The sequence below is a fragment of the Lontra canadensis genome, unplaced genomic scaffold (assembly GCF_010015895.1).
Source record: "Lontra canadensis isolate GAN:19392208 unplaced genomic scaffold, GSC_riverotter_1.0 scaffold148, whole genome shotgun sequence".
Taxonomy (NCBI): Eukaryota; Metazoa; Chordata; class Mammalia; order Carnivora; family Mustelidae; genus Lontra; species Lontra canadensis.
The window spans coordinates 1,336,260-1,352,759 of NW_022631142.1; the positions used below are offsets into that span (position 1 = coordinate 1,336,260).

A 16,500-nucleotide genomic window follows, 5' to 3' on the forward strand; every position below is an offset into this window, starting at 1 on the left:
TGTTTCAGTCATCAGGCAATCTGCTGAACATTGTTTCTGTAGTATGTTTGTCGTAGTGGTTTCTAATTTAATAATGTAATGAGATTTTTAGGGAGTCAATATGTGGCCAGAAGGGCTGAGGAGTGGAGTAGGAATGATAATGCCCACTTTAGAGCTGGGGAAGCGGAGGCCCTAAGAAGGAAGTATCTGTCTGTGATGGAGCTGGACCAGGTCCAAGCTCCCTGGCTCTACGAATTTCAGCCCCACAGTTTCATCCTAAGAGGAGCTACCTTAAGGGACAAGATCTTTTCGGAGCTACCCACAATATTTAGGAAACATGCTCAGCATCTGGAAGTAACAATGTGGGTTTCACAATGGTACTATAAGAAAGGAAAATGATGTTAAGGTCACAAATATTTTGCCCTTTTAATAAGATAAATTTCTTTAAAAAAGATAAATTTCTCCCGTATTTTATTCAGTTCATGAATGCTGAAGAACTTATGTCTTGCACTAGATTGAAAAAGAGAATTTAAAATGTAAAAATTTTTGGGTTATGACTTGTTCCCAGCTGCCCGTAAGTCACAGATCTCTGATGTCTGGGAGCTGCATTAAGACAAATCTTAGGACAAGGAAGCTGGGCAGGCTCCTCCCACCAGCCATGACCCCTGCATGCTTTGGGTGCAACAAAGGCCTTTTAAGAATCTCAGTTTCCAAGTCCAGTGGGCGGCTTTGTCTTGCCTTTCTCAGCCTAGAGGTTCTGTTTTCCAAAAGCAAAGGGTAATAAAACGGACTGATGTTAAACAGGTTGTGAAGGGAAATCTCTGAGGCACAGAAAACTACTACCAAATTAGAATAGGGCATTTCCAGCAGAGGTGTGAATTTAAAAACTCTTAAGCCTGGTTAGAACCTCTGAGGATAATCACAACTGTCTATCTGGCCCCTTAGTAAGCATGGGGTGGGGTGCAAACCCTTAGGGGAAGACTAGGTTAGGGCAGGAATCCTCCTGACCACCCCTCTTTGCTCTAGGCCACCTTGTAAAGGCTAATAACAACCTTTTTCAATCTAGATTACTGCTTGACACACAGATATGACTGCAATTTAGTGTTAGCTCTCACATCTGTAGAAATTTTGGTAGTTCACTGATAGGTAAGTAAGACTGGCCAGAAAACTTTTAGAAAATAAGTCCTTTGTCATTCCTGTTCTGTTACCCATGAACAGCTCTGCTCTTAAGGCAGGAAGCATGGTCCAGCCCTATCCTGGAAAGACACAAACAGCTCAGACCCTGAGCTGTGCTTATGCATAGTGACCAGTGAGCTGAATGTATTTGCTTCACTCATAGCCTTTAAAAAATACTGAGGAATGCTTTGTAGAACCTAATGCTTCAAAAAAAGGAAGAGGAAAAAAAAATGTTTATTTCTAAGACATGTAGAATATTGCAGTTTTGAATATTAAATCTAAATCTATTGTAACTACAAACCCCTCCGTTGTCTCCATCCATTCAGAAAAAGCCAAAGGAGAGTTTCTTGGGAAGCAACTAAGGTATTTCTGTAGGTGATCAGCAGAAGACCTATGCTTCCTTCAGAGAGGAAGCCACAGCAGCAGTTTCTGTCAATTAACAATTACTGCCACTCTGCCTTTTAAAGGTGACAGGGAATAGAGCTTTTATTCAGGACTTTGATAGTTACTCTGCATATAGAATGTAAAATCCCATAATGAATTACACCTACTTTCTTAAATAAAAACAGCTAGATAAAATTATATATTTATATTTTTTTCTTTTTTTTTTTTTCTTCCAGTTAACAGTCATTTAGTCTTAGGTGCATGGACCAAACCCAAGATGCATCCTTGCCCTTACTTCCCAGCATCACATTCCCGAATGTCCCTTCCCTCCTCTACTGCGAGCTTTGGGAAGCAGGGAGGCTAGGGCAGCAGCAGTCAGGAACCAAGGCACAGGCACAGCTGGGGTAAACTGAGTTGAGTGGGACAGGCTGCCACTGACCAAGTGGAGTCACGGAACCCTGCCCCCACCCTAGGCTGGGGGGGCATTCCCGATCACCCTCAAGTTCTCCCATCCCTTAGTTAGATCTTTTAAAGGCACATCCAAAAATGTTGCAACTGGGGGCTGGGGTTAAGCTACACACAGTTGCTACACAAGGTTAAGGGGACAGAAGACTCCATGGCATAGAGCAATGAGGCTACCTTTGCCCTGCTGGAAAGGGAGGCAGTGGAAGGGGGAAGGGACTCCTGGAATCCAGCCTGCTGTGGTGGAGGCCCAGGGAGGGGCCAGCAACAGGAAAGGCCAGGGCTGTGTGATCAGTAATGCACATACTTCACAGATCTTTGGTGCTTGTGTAGCAGCATCTTCCTTATGTACAAAGCCTGGGAAAAGTATGTTCCCGCACACAGTCGCTGGCCTGTCTCCTCTCCCGAGATGGATGGTCTCCTGCACAAGGGCACAAAGCATATGTAGTAAGTCTAAACCACAGTGAACATGCGAAGAGTTTAGAGAAGATTTCCTGCAGACAGATCTGGGATCTCCAGTTCTCTTGAGGATCATGATAAACTTATCCCAAGCCCTACCCAAGTTTTGCCTCTTGGTTATCCATACAGATGAGAGAAAAGGGAATACTGGAATCTAAGGGCAGAGGTTCAAGGACTCAGGCAGCTGCCCACCTTACAGGCCCCTGGGCTCCAGGACCAGCCAGTTCTCAGTGACTACTTGCATGTCTTGGCCACTAAGAGGCTCCCGCAGCCTCACCTTCACCTCCAGCTTGCCTCCAGTGGGCTTCCTTCCATCTAGGACCTGTGAAGACCACAGAGAGAGAAATGGTGACTAAGAGGGGGCAGGCGCTGGGAGCACACAGCTCCCTAGGCTCCTAAGTCAGGAGAGGAAGGAGTGTCCTGCAGTGCCGACACAGGAGTCTCCATTTTGCGACCACCCTGCAGTCCTGCTTCTTGGTGGTTTTAGGTTGTCTTACAAAAAGTAACATGTAAGTCTGACTAAAAATCAATGCTCTGGAGATGAGAAACCCAGAGCTCTGTCCACTCAGTTTCCCCATGGCAGCTCCTGGGAAAAATGGTCTGGCTTCAAGCTACAGCCTGAAAACCACCAAGCCCAAGCCCACACTTCACAGTGCAGAATGAAGTGAGTGGTAAGGTTATATAGCCACTGTGGGGCAAGGCTGGGACTAGAACCCAGGCAAAGAGTTTCTTTTCGCCCACTACACTGCTTTCCCTGTTGGCCTGAGCCTGGGAAGCTGCAGCACTAAACAGTGCTACGGGCTCAAGCAGCCCACCCGCCTGCAGCAGGACCAATACAGAGCAGGCTCTGCTTGAGAACGTCTCCCCTGAGACAGGCCAGGAGTGGGGGAAGGCACACGTCGTGGGGAAAGCCCCAGCCTACAAAGGCATCAGTAAGGATCTGGGCTGAGGCCTGCCAGGGGCATGAATATATGTGCTTATGGAACACACTTCTCGCTGGACCTTCGTGTCCTCCCATCAGAAACAAGCTCTCAGAGCCCCTGCCTGTGAAATTCAGTGAGTTCAATGAGTTTAAGGAGCTGTCTGGAGCCAATTCCTAAACACAGACTACCTACATTCTGGAGGGGTCCCCAATCTGGAACTACTTATTAGCTTTATGCCCAGAGCTTGTTCCACTTCATCACGCTGCTAGACAACTGCCCCAAACACAACTCTGCCCCCACCAAACCTAGGAATTTGTGCATGCGAAATTGACAGCAACTCTCAGATCCCTAAAACCCCTCTAATCCACCATCCCTGGGAACTTAGGTGACTCAGAGTATTGCGGAAAGAGTATCACTACTACTTGTCCAGTGTTGCTATGGAATTTTCTCAAACCCTGTCGATCTCTACATTTGTGGCAAGGGAGTACCTTGCCTAGTCTACAGCACTTTTATGCATGTCTTATAATGAATGGGCACCAGAAACCTACAATAGGGACTGTTGTTCAATGAATATTGGCTCTTACTTGCCAAGCCCTCTGGTTTGCCCATCCTACCTCCACAATCTCTCTGATCTCACACTCATTCTCCAGCCGCTCCAGCTTCACGTGGGCTGTGCCAACCAGCTTATCACTTCTGAAGAAGGATCTGGGGAACCAAGAATCAACAGATTATCAGACCAGGAAGAGCAGGGAAGAAGGCAGCACTGAGACAACTGGGCCCACTGCAGGAAAACTGAGAAGCAGTAGGGGCAGCAACAGAAGCCATTCCTTCCTTCCAGCCATCCTGGCAGCATAACTGACCAGGGCCTCACCCTTTGTGGAAGATTTCAAACTTGATTCCTTTGCTTTGGATCACCCTCCTGAAGCCCCGGTGGTTTCGGTTGATGTTTAGTTTGAAGAGTTGATCAAATTCTGCAAAAATGGAAGAAGACAAGAAGTGGCTCGAGCTCCCAAGATTTCCTGACGAAGTGGAAACAGAGGCTCACAGCTGGCCTACCCCCCACCCCCCCCCCCCCCCGCCCCCGCCACTCTCTGCCTGCAATTCAGAGTAACTGCCACCAGAGGGTGGTAGAGTTTCTAGGTCCTGGCCTTGGAAGCCCACACAATTTTTGCACTCTTATTAGACACAGATTCTACCAAAATGTGAAGAACTTGGATCCAAGTCCCATTTCTACCACCTCCTTGCTGTGGGGCCCTAGGCAAGTTCCTCTACCTCCCTGAGCCTGTTTCCCCAACTGCCTTACTTCCCAAGTTGAGTAAACCAACTAAGATAAGACCCGAAAGCATTCTGAAAACAAAAGTGCTGCACACACTCATGAAAGCGAGCGGGAGGAGAAAGCAGTTCTCACCTGGAGAGTTTGTGTTCTTCACCACAGCTGTTTTGCTTTTTTGAGCCTGGTCCTAAAGCAGTAAGGTGGGAGAAGTCCTATAGTTGCTCTATAGGGCAAAGAGCTCTAGGCTAAATAAGTCCGTGTTGAGGGAAGTGACTGCCCCCTGTAAGGGATGTACTCAAGGGTCTTCAAACCCTTCCCAGCAGCCAGACCTCCCAATGCAGAGAAACTGAGCACAGGGTCCTAGAAGGGGGGGTTCAGGGGATCCTACCTCTACCTGAACCTCACCGAGTTAGGGTAGTGGAACTCAAACCGCACAAAGGCATCCAAGTCATCAGGAGTCACCCCTGTGAAGAAGAAAGGGGTCAGGAGGAGGAGCCAGGAGCCCTGTGCTTGATATGAAGGGAGAGCCAGTGCCTCTCTATTGGCCAGGGGTGAAGTGCCTGGGCAAGAGCCTGGAGCAGACGAGGCCTTAGGACTACCTGAAGGGGCTGGGAGGTTCATTCCCCGGACAATGATCAGATGCATTTCTGTACTGTTGAGTTCTGAGAAGATCCTATAACCAAGAAGAAAAGAACAAAGTGAAGGAGAGTGGTAGGAAAAGGTCCCCTCTTCCAGTGCCTGCTTGCCTGCCTGCCTCACTGGGAGGTGGTCAGGAGAGTAGGCCCAGGGAAGCAAAGCGTGTCTGGGAGAACAGCAGCAGAGCCAATACACAGACCTCAGACCTACGTGACCCCCAGTCCGAAGTTCCTTCCACAGCCACCACAGCTCTGAGCTTCTCCCAGGCGGACAACCACATCCCACTCCTCCCCAGTCCTGTCCCTTCATGGAGCCACAGTTTCACTTAGGCTTTGGCACCTCACAGTCTGGAATGTCTTCAATTCAAAGTGATGGCTGGGAGGGTCAAGACCCTGGGCCTGGGCCAGCTGCAGGATCTCAAGCTGCTTCTTGCGGTCCTGAGCGAGATTCTCAAACCTGACAGGGATGGGTGGACCCATCAACATGGCAGGGCTCATTTTCTCCTCCCCACCCAGTAAGCTCCAGGCCCAGGCCTGGCACTTACCTGGTAGTCTCAGCCACATTGCCCTGGTGCATGAACTGCTTGGAGAACAGCAGACACTTCTGAAAATAAGGACCTAGGGTGACTCCAGAGCCCACAGTAAGCCTGTCTAGGTTGGCATTTGAGGCCTGATTTCTGAAAGCTCCAACCTTCTTCTGTAGCCTCAGCCCTCCTTCCCCCAGCACATACTCCAAGGCCACTGTTCCCAAGTTCTATCACACCTTTCTGCCCAAGTTTTTGCTGTTTTCTTTCGAGGACAGCCACTCCCCAGAATTCACTTAGCAAATTCCTATTCTTCCCTCAAAACCTAACAGAAACATCACTTCAGAAACAGACTTAAAGGCAACAGTTCAGACAGATATACACATACAGAAATACACACACACATCCATCTTCCTTCACACTTCTCTCTTGCTCCCATCTTCAAAGTATTTTCCCTGTGGTCACAACCAATAAGTAGAAGAACTAGAATTTGAATCCAGGCCTGTTTGACCTGTGCGCTACACCTTTCCCTGAAGGGGCTGTGGGCAGAGAAAGCGGAAGACAGACAAGCAGTCCACTGACCTCATGTTGCTCCAGAAGCATTTTTTGTAGCTGGGCATACACCTCCTCAGCCTTCTGGGAGAGTCGCAGGTCCTCATGGTGAATGAGGATGAAGTCACCCTCCTCATCCGTCAAGGGTGAAGGCACCTGCCCAGGTCACAAGGCCCCTCAGGGGCCCCAAGAGTCAGATTATTCCTCTACTGAGCCTAACAAACGCAAAATCTAAACTAAATGTTTCCCCAGTGCTAACCTCCAGTGATGGGAACTCACTGCCTCCCATTCTATCCCAGGCTGCCACAATGCTCCACTTTCCACTAGCCTTGCCCTGCCTTGTCACCTCTGACCACAGGCAGCCCGTCTGGCCTTCCCTGGCCTCTCTTGGGCCATGGGATAGAGTAGTATAAGGAACAAGCTCTTTCTCAGGTGTCACCCTATCCTAGCTGTACCCCACCCCCTCCACGTAGCTGCTTCGTTCCCTGTCAAGGCTGCCAAATGTCCCCTCTGCCTGAGAAGTCCTGTTGCTCAATGAGGTGAGACTCACCTTGGAGAGGTCCACAGGTCGGCCAGCTCGTACCTGGGTGATTTGAGCCTCGAGGCATTTGGCTACCCTCAGATGGGCTTTGGCCTGCTCCAGGTCCTGGCCACGCTTGGCCTGCAGCGCTGCCCGCTGGTACTGCAGTTTCCGTGCCTCTAGCAATGCGAGCTGCTCCCGCACTAAAGGATAAGGGACAATGGTTAGAGCCAGGCTTGTCCCTCACGAGAGCCCTCACCCTTCCAGCCCTCTTCTTCCCAACTCACCAGATGGACTCACTGACTCCTTAGAACTTGAGGCCTTGGATTCAGGCACAGCCCGGAACGAAGGGACCACAGGCTTCGCTGGCTTCTTGGCCACTGGGGCCTGGGCTGGGGACTCATCCTGCAGGTGCCCAGGAAGCTGTCAAAGGGGATCTGCTCCCTGCCCAGGCTGTGGCAGCTCCCAGACCTGGGCTCTCTGCCTAATGCTGCACTAACCTGCTGTATAACCTGAAATGAATGGCTTTCCCTCCTGGACCCTAGAGAATCTCAGAGCTGGAAGCAGCTTCAAAACCTTCCCAGTAGGAAACAGCAGGGTAATGGGGACTGAACCTGGGCCCTGGAGTTTGAAAGACGCTGGTCTAAATCTAGCTCTACTAACTCCTAGCTGCGTGCACTTGGCCACGATTTTTTCCTAGTAAAATATTAGAAAGCTTACCTACCTTGCTGGGCTCGTTAGTATGAACAAGTCTGGGTTTATCCCTCATCTGTTATTTTCCCCCCAACCAACCCCTGGAGTCTCAGGCCCTCAGCCAAACCTCATCCTCCTTTTCCTCTGCTGGGGCTGTATCCTCTGCGGAAACCAGCTTCTGGGCAGCTGCTAAAGTAGCTGCCACTGCGTCGTCCTCGGTGCCCGTGGTGGGCTCCAGGCCAGGAATGGGGGGGAACCCTGTGCAAGACAGAGACAGCTAGCAGAGGGGGAGGGTGGCCTTGGGGAAGCTCTAGGCTGCTGCGGGCTTTAGCTGGGTCTTCTGGCCATGGCTGGGATGGATGGCTTCCACAAAGTGGAGGCAGATAGGAGAGAAAATCTTTCCCTCTGCCCCTATCTTGCTCAGGGACCTCCTCATAAAGCCCCTAGGCCGAGCCCCACTCACCTGGAGGAACAGGCAGCTCGGCAAAGTCAACCCTCCGTCCTGCCTGGTGTGCTCGAATGGCATCTTGATATTGCTACAAGGGAAGGGAGGGCCTTACAGTGGGTAGCAGTCTGCAGGCTCCACACGGGGAGGAAGACAGAAAGCAGCCCCAAAGGGAAAAAGAGCCCCTGAAGCAGCAGGAACTCCAGAGAGACAGAGAGATGGAGACTCAAAGACTAGCGGCAGCAACACAGAGCAGCCGCCCGGGGAGACAGGCCGACACAGGGCAGGGCAGCTGTGGGCCCACCTTAGCAATGCGTTCATGCATCCGTGCCTTGCGCTCGTCCCCGCTGCTCCGGGCCTGGGTGCCCGCCTCCCGGTACTTGTTCAGTCTCTGCTGCAGGGCATCCAGCACCGTCTGTGGCTCAGCAGGGACGCCTTCAAGGAGAAAAGAGATGGCATCAGCTCTGCTGCCCCTCCCCAGGTCCCCACTCCACAGTTCCACCATCCCATCCTACCTGGGGCTGCTGGAGTGTCTGAGGCCATCACTGGCTGCACTCGCTCCACTGCTGGGGATACAGCTGAGGGTGCTGTGAGAGCTCTGGAAGCCTGTGGAAGGGGCTTCAGATCTGGGGACCCAGAAGAGAGGTGGAGGTGGAGGTGCATGGCCAGTCCCAGCCCTGAAACTTCCCAATCCCAGCCTGAGCAGGTCCCACCCCACTGTCTCCATACTGACCCTCTGGCGCGGGGGGCATGGCACTCAGGTCCACAGGCTGTCCCTTCTCCAGGGCCTCTAGGACGGCACCAAATCTCTACAGTAGGAAAAGGAGGTGTGGGCATAAGCCTGGAAACCTCTCTGCTGAAAAAACTCCCCCCTCAGACCAGTCTCACTCATGCTCAGTCTATATGCTTGACCTTGAGCAGGTCCTTGCCCCCATCTGTGAAACAAGGGGTTGCACAAAGAGCTTGAGTCAGACGTCATACCTTCCCGATCCTCATGAGCTCTCGGGCACGGTCTAGGTCTCCAGCCCGCTTGGCATTCAGGGCAGCCAATTTGTACTCTCTCTGTCGAGCCAACAACAGGGCCTGTGGGTCTGGGTCTGGGTCTGAATCAGGTGGGGCAGAAATGCCAGGACCACCCAAGAGACTTGTCTCCATCTGGGAGGACTTGTCTATTAAGAAACAAAAAGCCCACAGAAGGAGCATGAGTGTCAAAGAAGAAGGTGCACACCCTGGGTTCCCAGTGCCTACAGGTGTGGGTGGTGTGACGACCTTTTAGTAGGTGCAACTGATGACAATGGACAGTGTGTGGCAGGATGGGGAAGCAGGCCATGAGCTCTGGCTTCGGAGACTGGGCCAGGACTTGAAATGTCTCCAGATACCTGGCTCCACGGTGAAGGGAGCTGGGGCATCTGCCTCTGGGTTCCTGTCAGTTGTTTCCTGGGGGACAGGCTGTCTCTTGCCCAAGGCCACTGGAGGTGGAATCTCATCCTCACTGATCTTCCTGCCTTTCCTCACAGCAGCCAGCTGGGCCTCCAGAGTCTGAGGGAAAGAACCAGAAGCTCAGGCAGCCAGCGCAGTCTGAACCCTGCTTGAACACAGGCCAGGAATCCTTCACAAGGCTGATGGGGAAGCCTCCCCCTTGCTGCTTTACCCAGTGCCCTCAGCCCCGCTCCTCCCAGCCTTGCTCTCTGGCAAGACCCAACCCACCTTTAGGCCACGCTCACAGCGCCTGGCTTTGGCTGCTTCACCTGCCTCCTTGGCACTGGCTGCAGCCTCCCGGTAGTTGTGGATCCGATCCTCCAGAAGAGCCTGCAGCCCCCGAGGCCCTCCAGCCTGTAGATACTTCAGTTCAGGGCATGGCCACTCCAGGGCCAGCTAGGCCCTTGCTGCTCCCTCCCTGCAAGGAAGCTGCCCCAGAAAATGGAGCTCTTGGATTCAAGGAGAAGGAAGAGCCTAAAAGCCTCAAGGTGGGAGGCAAAGATGCACTGGAGAGGCCAGAGGCCATGTCAGAGGAAAACACAGAGGCTTAGACAATCTGTGGAGGCCAGGAAACGGCTGCAGGGGGTGGTCTGGGAGAACAGAGAGGCCTTTGAGGCTGGCCAGCCACCAAGCAGTTTCTCATGTTCTGCCTCTGCGTGGAGAAGCTGCTGGAGGAGGACCCTGGAAAGGGTTACTGCAGCCTTCCAACGCAAGCCATGCAACGTGCACGTTACACACAGACACAAAGTGGCATCAGAGGCACACAGGATCCCTCCAGAACTTACCTGAGCTGCTGGGATCGAAGCTGTTAGCAGAGCTGTCTGTACTGGAGCTTCAGTGTCTTCCTGTCCCTTCTCCTCTTCAGAGCCACCTGGACTAGCTGTCTTATCACCATCCAGGGGCCCAGTCTCCCCATCTGCACCCAGGACCTGCTGCAGCTCAGTCTGGGGAGACACAAGTCTCAGGAGCTTGGGAACCACAGAGCCATACCCATGACAGCATACGAGAATAAAGGACCCTCTCCCCCAGCAGTATTTCCCAGCATCAGTCACTGTGCCTATCACTGCGTCCTCTTTACCAAAACACTCCTTCAATCTGACCAAGGAGAGCCTTCAAAACAGTGAAAACTCCCAATCTGAAAAATCTCTGAATGCATAGTTCAGACCAGACATCAAAAAAGACCAGTCTCACACTGCAGTTAGGAAAATGGGCCCAAGAAGGGCAAGGCACTCACTCAACCTCAGAACACATGCAGAAACAAACCCCAGGCCTCCTCCACAGGCTTGATCACAGAGCCCTCAGATACCGTGGCAGACCCACCAGCAAGTCTGCATCCTCCTCCAGCCCTTCCTCCTCCTCCTCCTCCTCCTCCACATCCTGCATACAGTCTGCAGCCAACTTCTCGATGTGGGCCATAGGCAGGGGGGCTGATGGAAGAGGGTCACAGAGGGTCAGGGCAGGCAGAAAAGGTCCATGAGGAGGGTGTTCAATCCACTGTGCCAGCAAGACACACCCAAATAGAATCCTCCTTCCCTTCCACAGCCAAAGTCCCACCTGGAAAATTCCTGCTTTTCCTTATGACCCAGCTCAAAAGACCCTGGGAAAAGGTGGGGAAGCTTCCTGGGAATGCTCCCTTCTTGGCATTTTTTGTTGTCATAATTATTCATAGACCTGTCCATCCATTCCCCAACCACACTTTTAGCACATGTAAAGATTTTTAACGTCCAATGGAGCTTCATGATAATTCTGCAAGATAGGTAATACTATCCCCTTTTTATATTAGTGAACTGATAATAATATCCATGTTAATTTCCCTCACACTGCAATCCTCGTAAATGGCAGAGCCATGATTCAAACCCAGGCTCATCTAACTCCAAAGTGTGTTTGGACCAACAGAGAAGTAAGGGCCATGGGTCTCCCTGACCAGTGATGCCCTTCCCAGCATCTCCCACTGTCCTCATCTCAGGGGCACGAGATGGTGGGGGTGGTTCTCACTAAAACAAAGGTGGGACGCTCAGATCCTCCCAGGCTTCAGGCCTCTGCCCTCTTCCAGGCTGGGGAGGGGGATTCCACTTATTCATTCAACACAATTTCTATACACTTATTATGTGCTCAGTGTGGTCCATGCTGAGCTCCTCCTCTGTAATGGGCCTTGGCTAGGGCTAAGACAGAGAGGTGAGTCTGTCTGAGAATCAGACTGCTGACTGTCCATAATGTGGAGAGGCACAGTCAGAGGACTGAGATTCCATCACACAGGTGTATGAGCAGGGCAAGACAGCCTCTTGGTGGGAGGGCTGCCGAAGGATGGATATCAGAAGGACCAGGTGATCTCACATCCTCCCAGATGTGAGGAGAGAACCCTCTCTACCATCTGCCTAAACCCATCTGGACCCAGCAATGGGCCAGCCCAGTGCCACAAACTCACCCTGCCCCTTGGTTGTGGGTTTCTTGCCTGAAGCCCCTGCTTCCCCAGTGAGGGCCAGCAGTTCAGCCTCAAGATCTCCGTCATCTTCAGTCTCCTCCATCCCCAGCAGCATGTCCTCAGGGCTGAACTCCACAAAGAGCCCCAGCTGCGAGGAGAGAAGGGTTCTTAGGAACCACACAATGAGGACCAGTCCCAGAGCCAGTCTTAGGCTCCTTCATTATGTGTGAGGCCCAAGGTGAGGACAGGGAAAATGAAGCCTACATTAGCCTTTGTGAAAATTATCTCCCTAGTGACTGTAAACAACCCAGTAAGACTACCATTGCCATTATTATTACTCAGACCAGATGAGTACTAGCTGTCAGGCATGTACTTAGCATTCTACATGATTATTTTCATTAATTCCCATAACCCTGAGACATTAAGTCTTTCTTTTTTTTTTTTTTTTTTTTAAATTGTGGTAAAACACATATAACAGGGGCATCTCGCTGGCTCAGTTGGAAAAGCCTGGGACTCCTGATCTCGGGGTCGTGAGTTCGAGCCCCACACTGGGTGTAGAGATTACTTAAAAATAAACCTTAAAAGAAAACAAGGGGCACTTGGGTGGCTTGGCTGGTTATGGGTCTGCCTTTGGTTTAGGTCACGGGCTCAGGTCATGATCTTGGAGTCCTGGAATGGAGCCCCACATTGGGCTCCCTGCTCAGTGAGGAGTCTACTTCTCCTTCTCCCTCTGCAACACTCCCTCCACCCCCGGCTCTTGCACACACACACTCTCTCTCAAATGAGTAAATAAAATCTTTAAAAAACAAAACACATGTAACATAAAAATTATCACTTTAACCATTTTTTTAAGGTAAGCTCTATGTCCAATATAGGGCTTGAACCCAGGACCCTGAGATCAAGAGTTGCATGGTCTACCAACTGAGCCAGCCAGGCGCCCCTCGCCTTAACCATTTCCCAGTGTTCAGTTCAGTGGCATTAAGTACCTTCATGCTGTTGTACTCCACTGCCACCAGCCATCCACAGAACTCTTTTCACCTATTCAACAACTCCCCTTCCCCCCACCACCCCGTCAACCACCATTCTACTCTGTCCCTAAGAACTTGACTACTCTAGGAAAAGGTTGCCCTATTTCTATTTCCATGCTCAGACGAAACTGAAACACAGTCTTATAAGTGCCAGAGACAGCATTTAAAATAAAGGTCTTTGTGATTTCAGTCTTTATTCCACAAGCTCCCTTACCCACCTCTTTTAAGACAATAAAAACGGACTAAGAAGTCTGAGACCCTGGGCCCAGAAGAAGTAAAAGGAGCAGATTGGAGGGCAGATTTCTGTCTCCCACCTGGGCCATAGCCTTGTGTCCCTAAGTAGTAAAACTCTTCCAGTGGCCACAGTTCTCAAGCTCTGGCATCCTTGGCTGGCAAGCAAAATCATGGCCCTAAATGAGAAACCCATGACAGTGATAACACCCCACCAGAACACCCTAAACTTTGTGGCTCCTGAACCCTTCAGAACACTCATATGGAGATGGCAACGGCAGGAGGGTGCCTGGGTTGAAACACAGCAGAGTTCACACCTCCTCCCCTACATGAGGGTGACAGGGGCTAGTCAGAGGGTCTCTAACAGCTCTCCCAACTCCAGGAGGAACTGTTCAAAATCTCTGGACTAATGGGGAAACTAAACAGGTGATCAAGCCATCTAGAGAGCCCTCCACCCCAGACTGGCCTGGGAGTGGAAGAGGCAATATCCATACCTGCTTTGCAGCTGCCACACCCTGGCCACTGGCCTGGGGTCCTTTCCGAGGTCTTGGCCCTGGCATCTTGACAGCCTAGGTACCTGTCTGATGGCGAGGGGAAGAGACTCAGACTGGAGCAGGCTACAAAGCCCCACCCCCAATAGCACCACGTGTGGTAGGGTGTGGCTCCTAAACTGTCAAATCAGAGAAGAAAGGCAATCTTGAACACCAAAGGATGGAATACTGTCACTGGAATCATAGCACTGGTGCAAGCAACATGGGAGGTGGAAGGGATGGGGCCCACCTGTTAATGGGTTTAAGTGGAGAGTGTGGACACACAGTAAGAACTTACTGAATCTGACTGACCAATGTGGATTAAACCCAAGAGCCTGAGTGAGGGGGAGCGGCACAGGAAGGCAGATTCAGGAACCAGGTTTGTGCAAGGCTGGATAGGATTCAGAAAGGCTCTAAAGCTGTGTTGTCAAACATGGTAGCCATATGTGGCAACTTTAAATTAAAATTTAAAATCCAGTTCAACTAGTGGCTTCCACTGGCCAGCTGAACATTTTCATCACCACAGAAAGTTCTATTGGACTGTTCTGCTCCAGAGAAATCTGAGTCAGCATTCTGATTCAGATATCTCACAACCTTTCACAGGACCTACTATGTGAAAGAATGTGTGCTGGGCACTGCAAGAGCAGGAATGCCTCTGACACCGTCTCAGCCCTCACAGTGCACTTACATGGTGGAGACAGCCTTGACAATGGACTAAAACCACACAGGGCTGCTGCAGGGGCCCTGTATCCCCAGGAGCCGCCACTTATCCAGCAGAGAGAAAAGGCTTCATGGACAAAGTGATGCTTGTGCTGAGTCATGAAAAAGTTGGGGGTAAGGAAGGGTTATGGAATTCCAGAGGGAACAACCTGATAATGGTTCCGAACTGAGAAACAACTTGATCTGCAGAAGCTAAAGACCTGGGATTACTAGGGCATAAAAGTGTGAGACGGGAAATAGCACATAAGAAGCTGACAATCCGTACAGGAGGCAAAACGGGAAATCCTTTAAGTCTAAGGATCTGGGCACCGGCGTGAGGGCAGTGGACGTGACGGGACCAGATGGGCAATTGAGAAACCTCCCTCTGGCTGCAGACGGAAAGAGGAGGCTGGAAGCCTTCTTGGCACCGAGCATCTCGCAACGGTCCCCGTGAACGTGGAGAGCGGAGGGGAGAGCGGGGGTGGCGTCGGGGATGGAGAGAAGCGGCTGGATTTCACAATTAGAGGGTAAAATCAACAGGGCTCCGAGGTTAGCTGGCTGTGGGCGCACGGGAGGAGGCGCTCAGGGTGACTCCAGCCGTCAGAGTTCGCTGACTTAGGGGAATGGCCGGCCGTCACCTGAGCCGGGGGCTCGAAATGAGCGGACTCGGGGAAGAAACGAGGTCGGACAGGCCGAGTCTGCGGCTCCAAGGCTTCGGGCAGGGAGCGTCGGTGCTGGGCCGGGACTCAAAAGAGAAGACAGCGAAGGGCGCAGGGGAGGCGAAGCCAAGGGACCCCACTGCTGCGCCGCAGGACGCGCCGCCCTGCCCCAGCGCCTCCATCTCCCCCGCAGCCCTGTATCTCCCCTCGCCGGGGTTTGGGTACGCTGCATACCTCACGCCAGATCCGAAACCAGCCTGGGCCTGATCCCGCCTGGCACCGCCCAGGGCTCCCGCTGCCCCCGGGCGGCGGCTGCGGCGGCGGCGGCGGCGGCGCGGGCAGCAGCCGTGACAGGAAGCTACCCTGCAGGAGACGGCTCGCGCTCTAACACGTGACTCCACGGCCCGTAAGGCGCGCAATACGCATGCGCAAAACGAGGTGGGCGTGACCTTCAACAGGTGACTCGAAGCGTGAGGTTTTCAGTGCGCAGGCGCCTTCGGGCAGGTAACGCGATGCTCGCGGAGACGATAGCTGGGCGGTTTTGGGGTGTGCCGCTGCTTGCGCAAATGCAGTAGGTGCGTCCCCTGCCCCTACATTTACAACTTCGCTGCCAAGCTTCCACCCTCATTTCCACTACGGTGCTTCTGGGCTCACACTCGCCCCGCTCCCTCGGCGTGGAGGCGGGCCTGGCGCAGCCTCTGCCCCTGCTAGCCTGCTGCGCGGGGATTGTCTTTGTAATAGAGTCTAGAGAAATGAAAATGGGGTCACCGTTTGTTTCTGAATCACTCAGCAATTGAATGTATCTTTTCTTTCTTTTTTTTTTTTTAAAGATTTTATTTATTTATTTGACAGGCAGAGATCACAAGTAGGCAGAGAGGCAGGCAGAGAGAGGAAGGGAAGCAGGCTCCCCGCTGTGCAGAGAGCCCGATGCGGGGCTCGATCCCAGGATCCTGGGATCATGACCTGAGCCGAAGGAAGGCAGTGGCTTAACCCACTGAGCCACCCAGGCGCCCCATGAATGTATCTTTTCTAGTGAGAAGGCAGGTTGAGTACCTAAGACAGGCAGTGTTGATGGCACCTCTTCATGAAGTCACTTCAGACAGTTTAACACGAAGAGATTAGGACGATGAAATGGCGGGTGGAGGCGTGATACAGAGAACCTTGACCTGAAACAAACGCCCCAACGCACTCCCGCCTAATCCTGAACTTCTGCAAAGGACTTTTCCATTTTCTTACTGCCTTTGGGTCATTTTCAAAGAGGTCTTCTTTACCATTTAAAATTTAAGTTTCGCTCTCATATTTCTTCTTTTTAGTAAGTTTTGTTTTATGAAATATTTAATATATACAAAGAGATATACAATATCTCATATTTGCTTGAATGGAAGCTCCACGAAGGCAGACATTTCTATTTGTCCTTAAAGTTATCT

The 16,500-nt window shown here is 51.7% G+C and overlaps 1 protein-coding gene across 2 annotated transcripts; it reads right to left on the minus strand.

Annotated features, from left to right (window-relative positions):
- Positions 1-1,614: 1,614 nt before the first annotated feature.
- CC2D1B (coiled-coil and C2 domain containing 1B) lies at positions 1,615-15,393 on the minus strand. 2 transcript variants are annotated; one of them, XM_032844105.1, is made up of 26 exons: positions 15,308-15,393; positions 14,404-14,527; positions 13,680-13,766; positions 11,930-12,074; positions 10,825-10,931; positions 10,290-10,448; positions 9,733-9,858; positions 9,405-9,564; positions 9,007-9,194; positions 8,759-8,834; positions 8,541-8,651; positions 8,330-8,460; positions 8,044-8,116; positions 7,708-7,838; positions 7,175-7,292; positions 6,918-7,090; positions 6,398-6,523; positions 5,837-5,895; positions 5,632-5,748; positions 5,256-5,329; positions 5,062-5,120; positions 4,792-4,843; positions 4,255-4,354; positions 3,998-4,088; positions 2,653-2,782; positions 1,615-2,422 (listed from the first exon to the last, which is right to left on the minus strand). In XM_032844105.1, the coding sequence occupies exons 3-25, from the start codon at positions 13,743-13,745 to the stop codon at positions 2,654-2,656; spliced, it is 2,571 nt and encodes an 856-aa protein (XP_032699996.1). In that variant the 5' UTR covers positions 13,746-13,766; positions 14,404-14,527; positions 15,308-15,393; the 3' UTR covers positions 1,615-2,422; position 2,653. The 2 variants fall into 2 exon arrangements, with proteins under 2 accessions (XP_032699996.1, XP_032699997.1); XM_032844106.1 differs by lacking the exon at positions 14,404-14,527.
- Between the last annotated feature and the right edge of the window lie 1,107 nt (positions 15,394-16,500).

Coding starts and splice junctions, on each gene's coding strand:
- CC2D1B (XM_032844106.1), bottom strand. CDS start 13,745: ATGCCAGGGCCAAGACCTCGGAAAGGACCCCAGGCCAGTGGCCAGGGT. Junction 6,524..6,917: donor GACCTGTGGACCTCTCCAAG/GTGAGTCTCACC, acceptor TGACCTGGGCAG/GTGCCTTCACCCTTGACGGA. Junction 4,089..4,254: donor TTTGAAATCTTCCACAAAGG/GTGAGGCCCTGG, acceptor TTGGTTCCCCAG/ATCCTTCTTCAGAAGTGATA.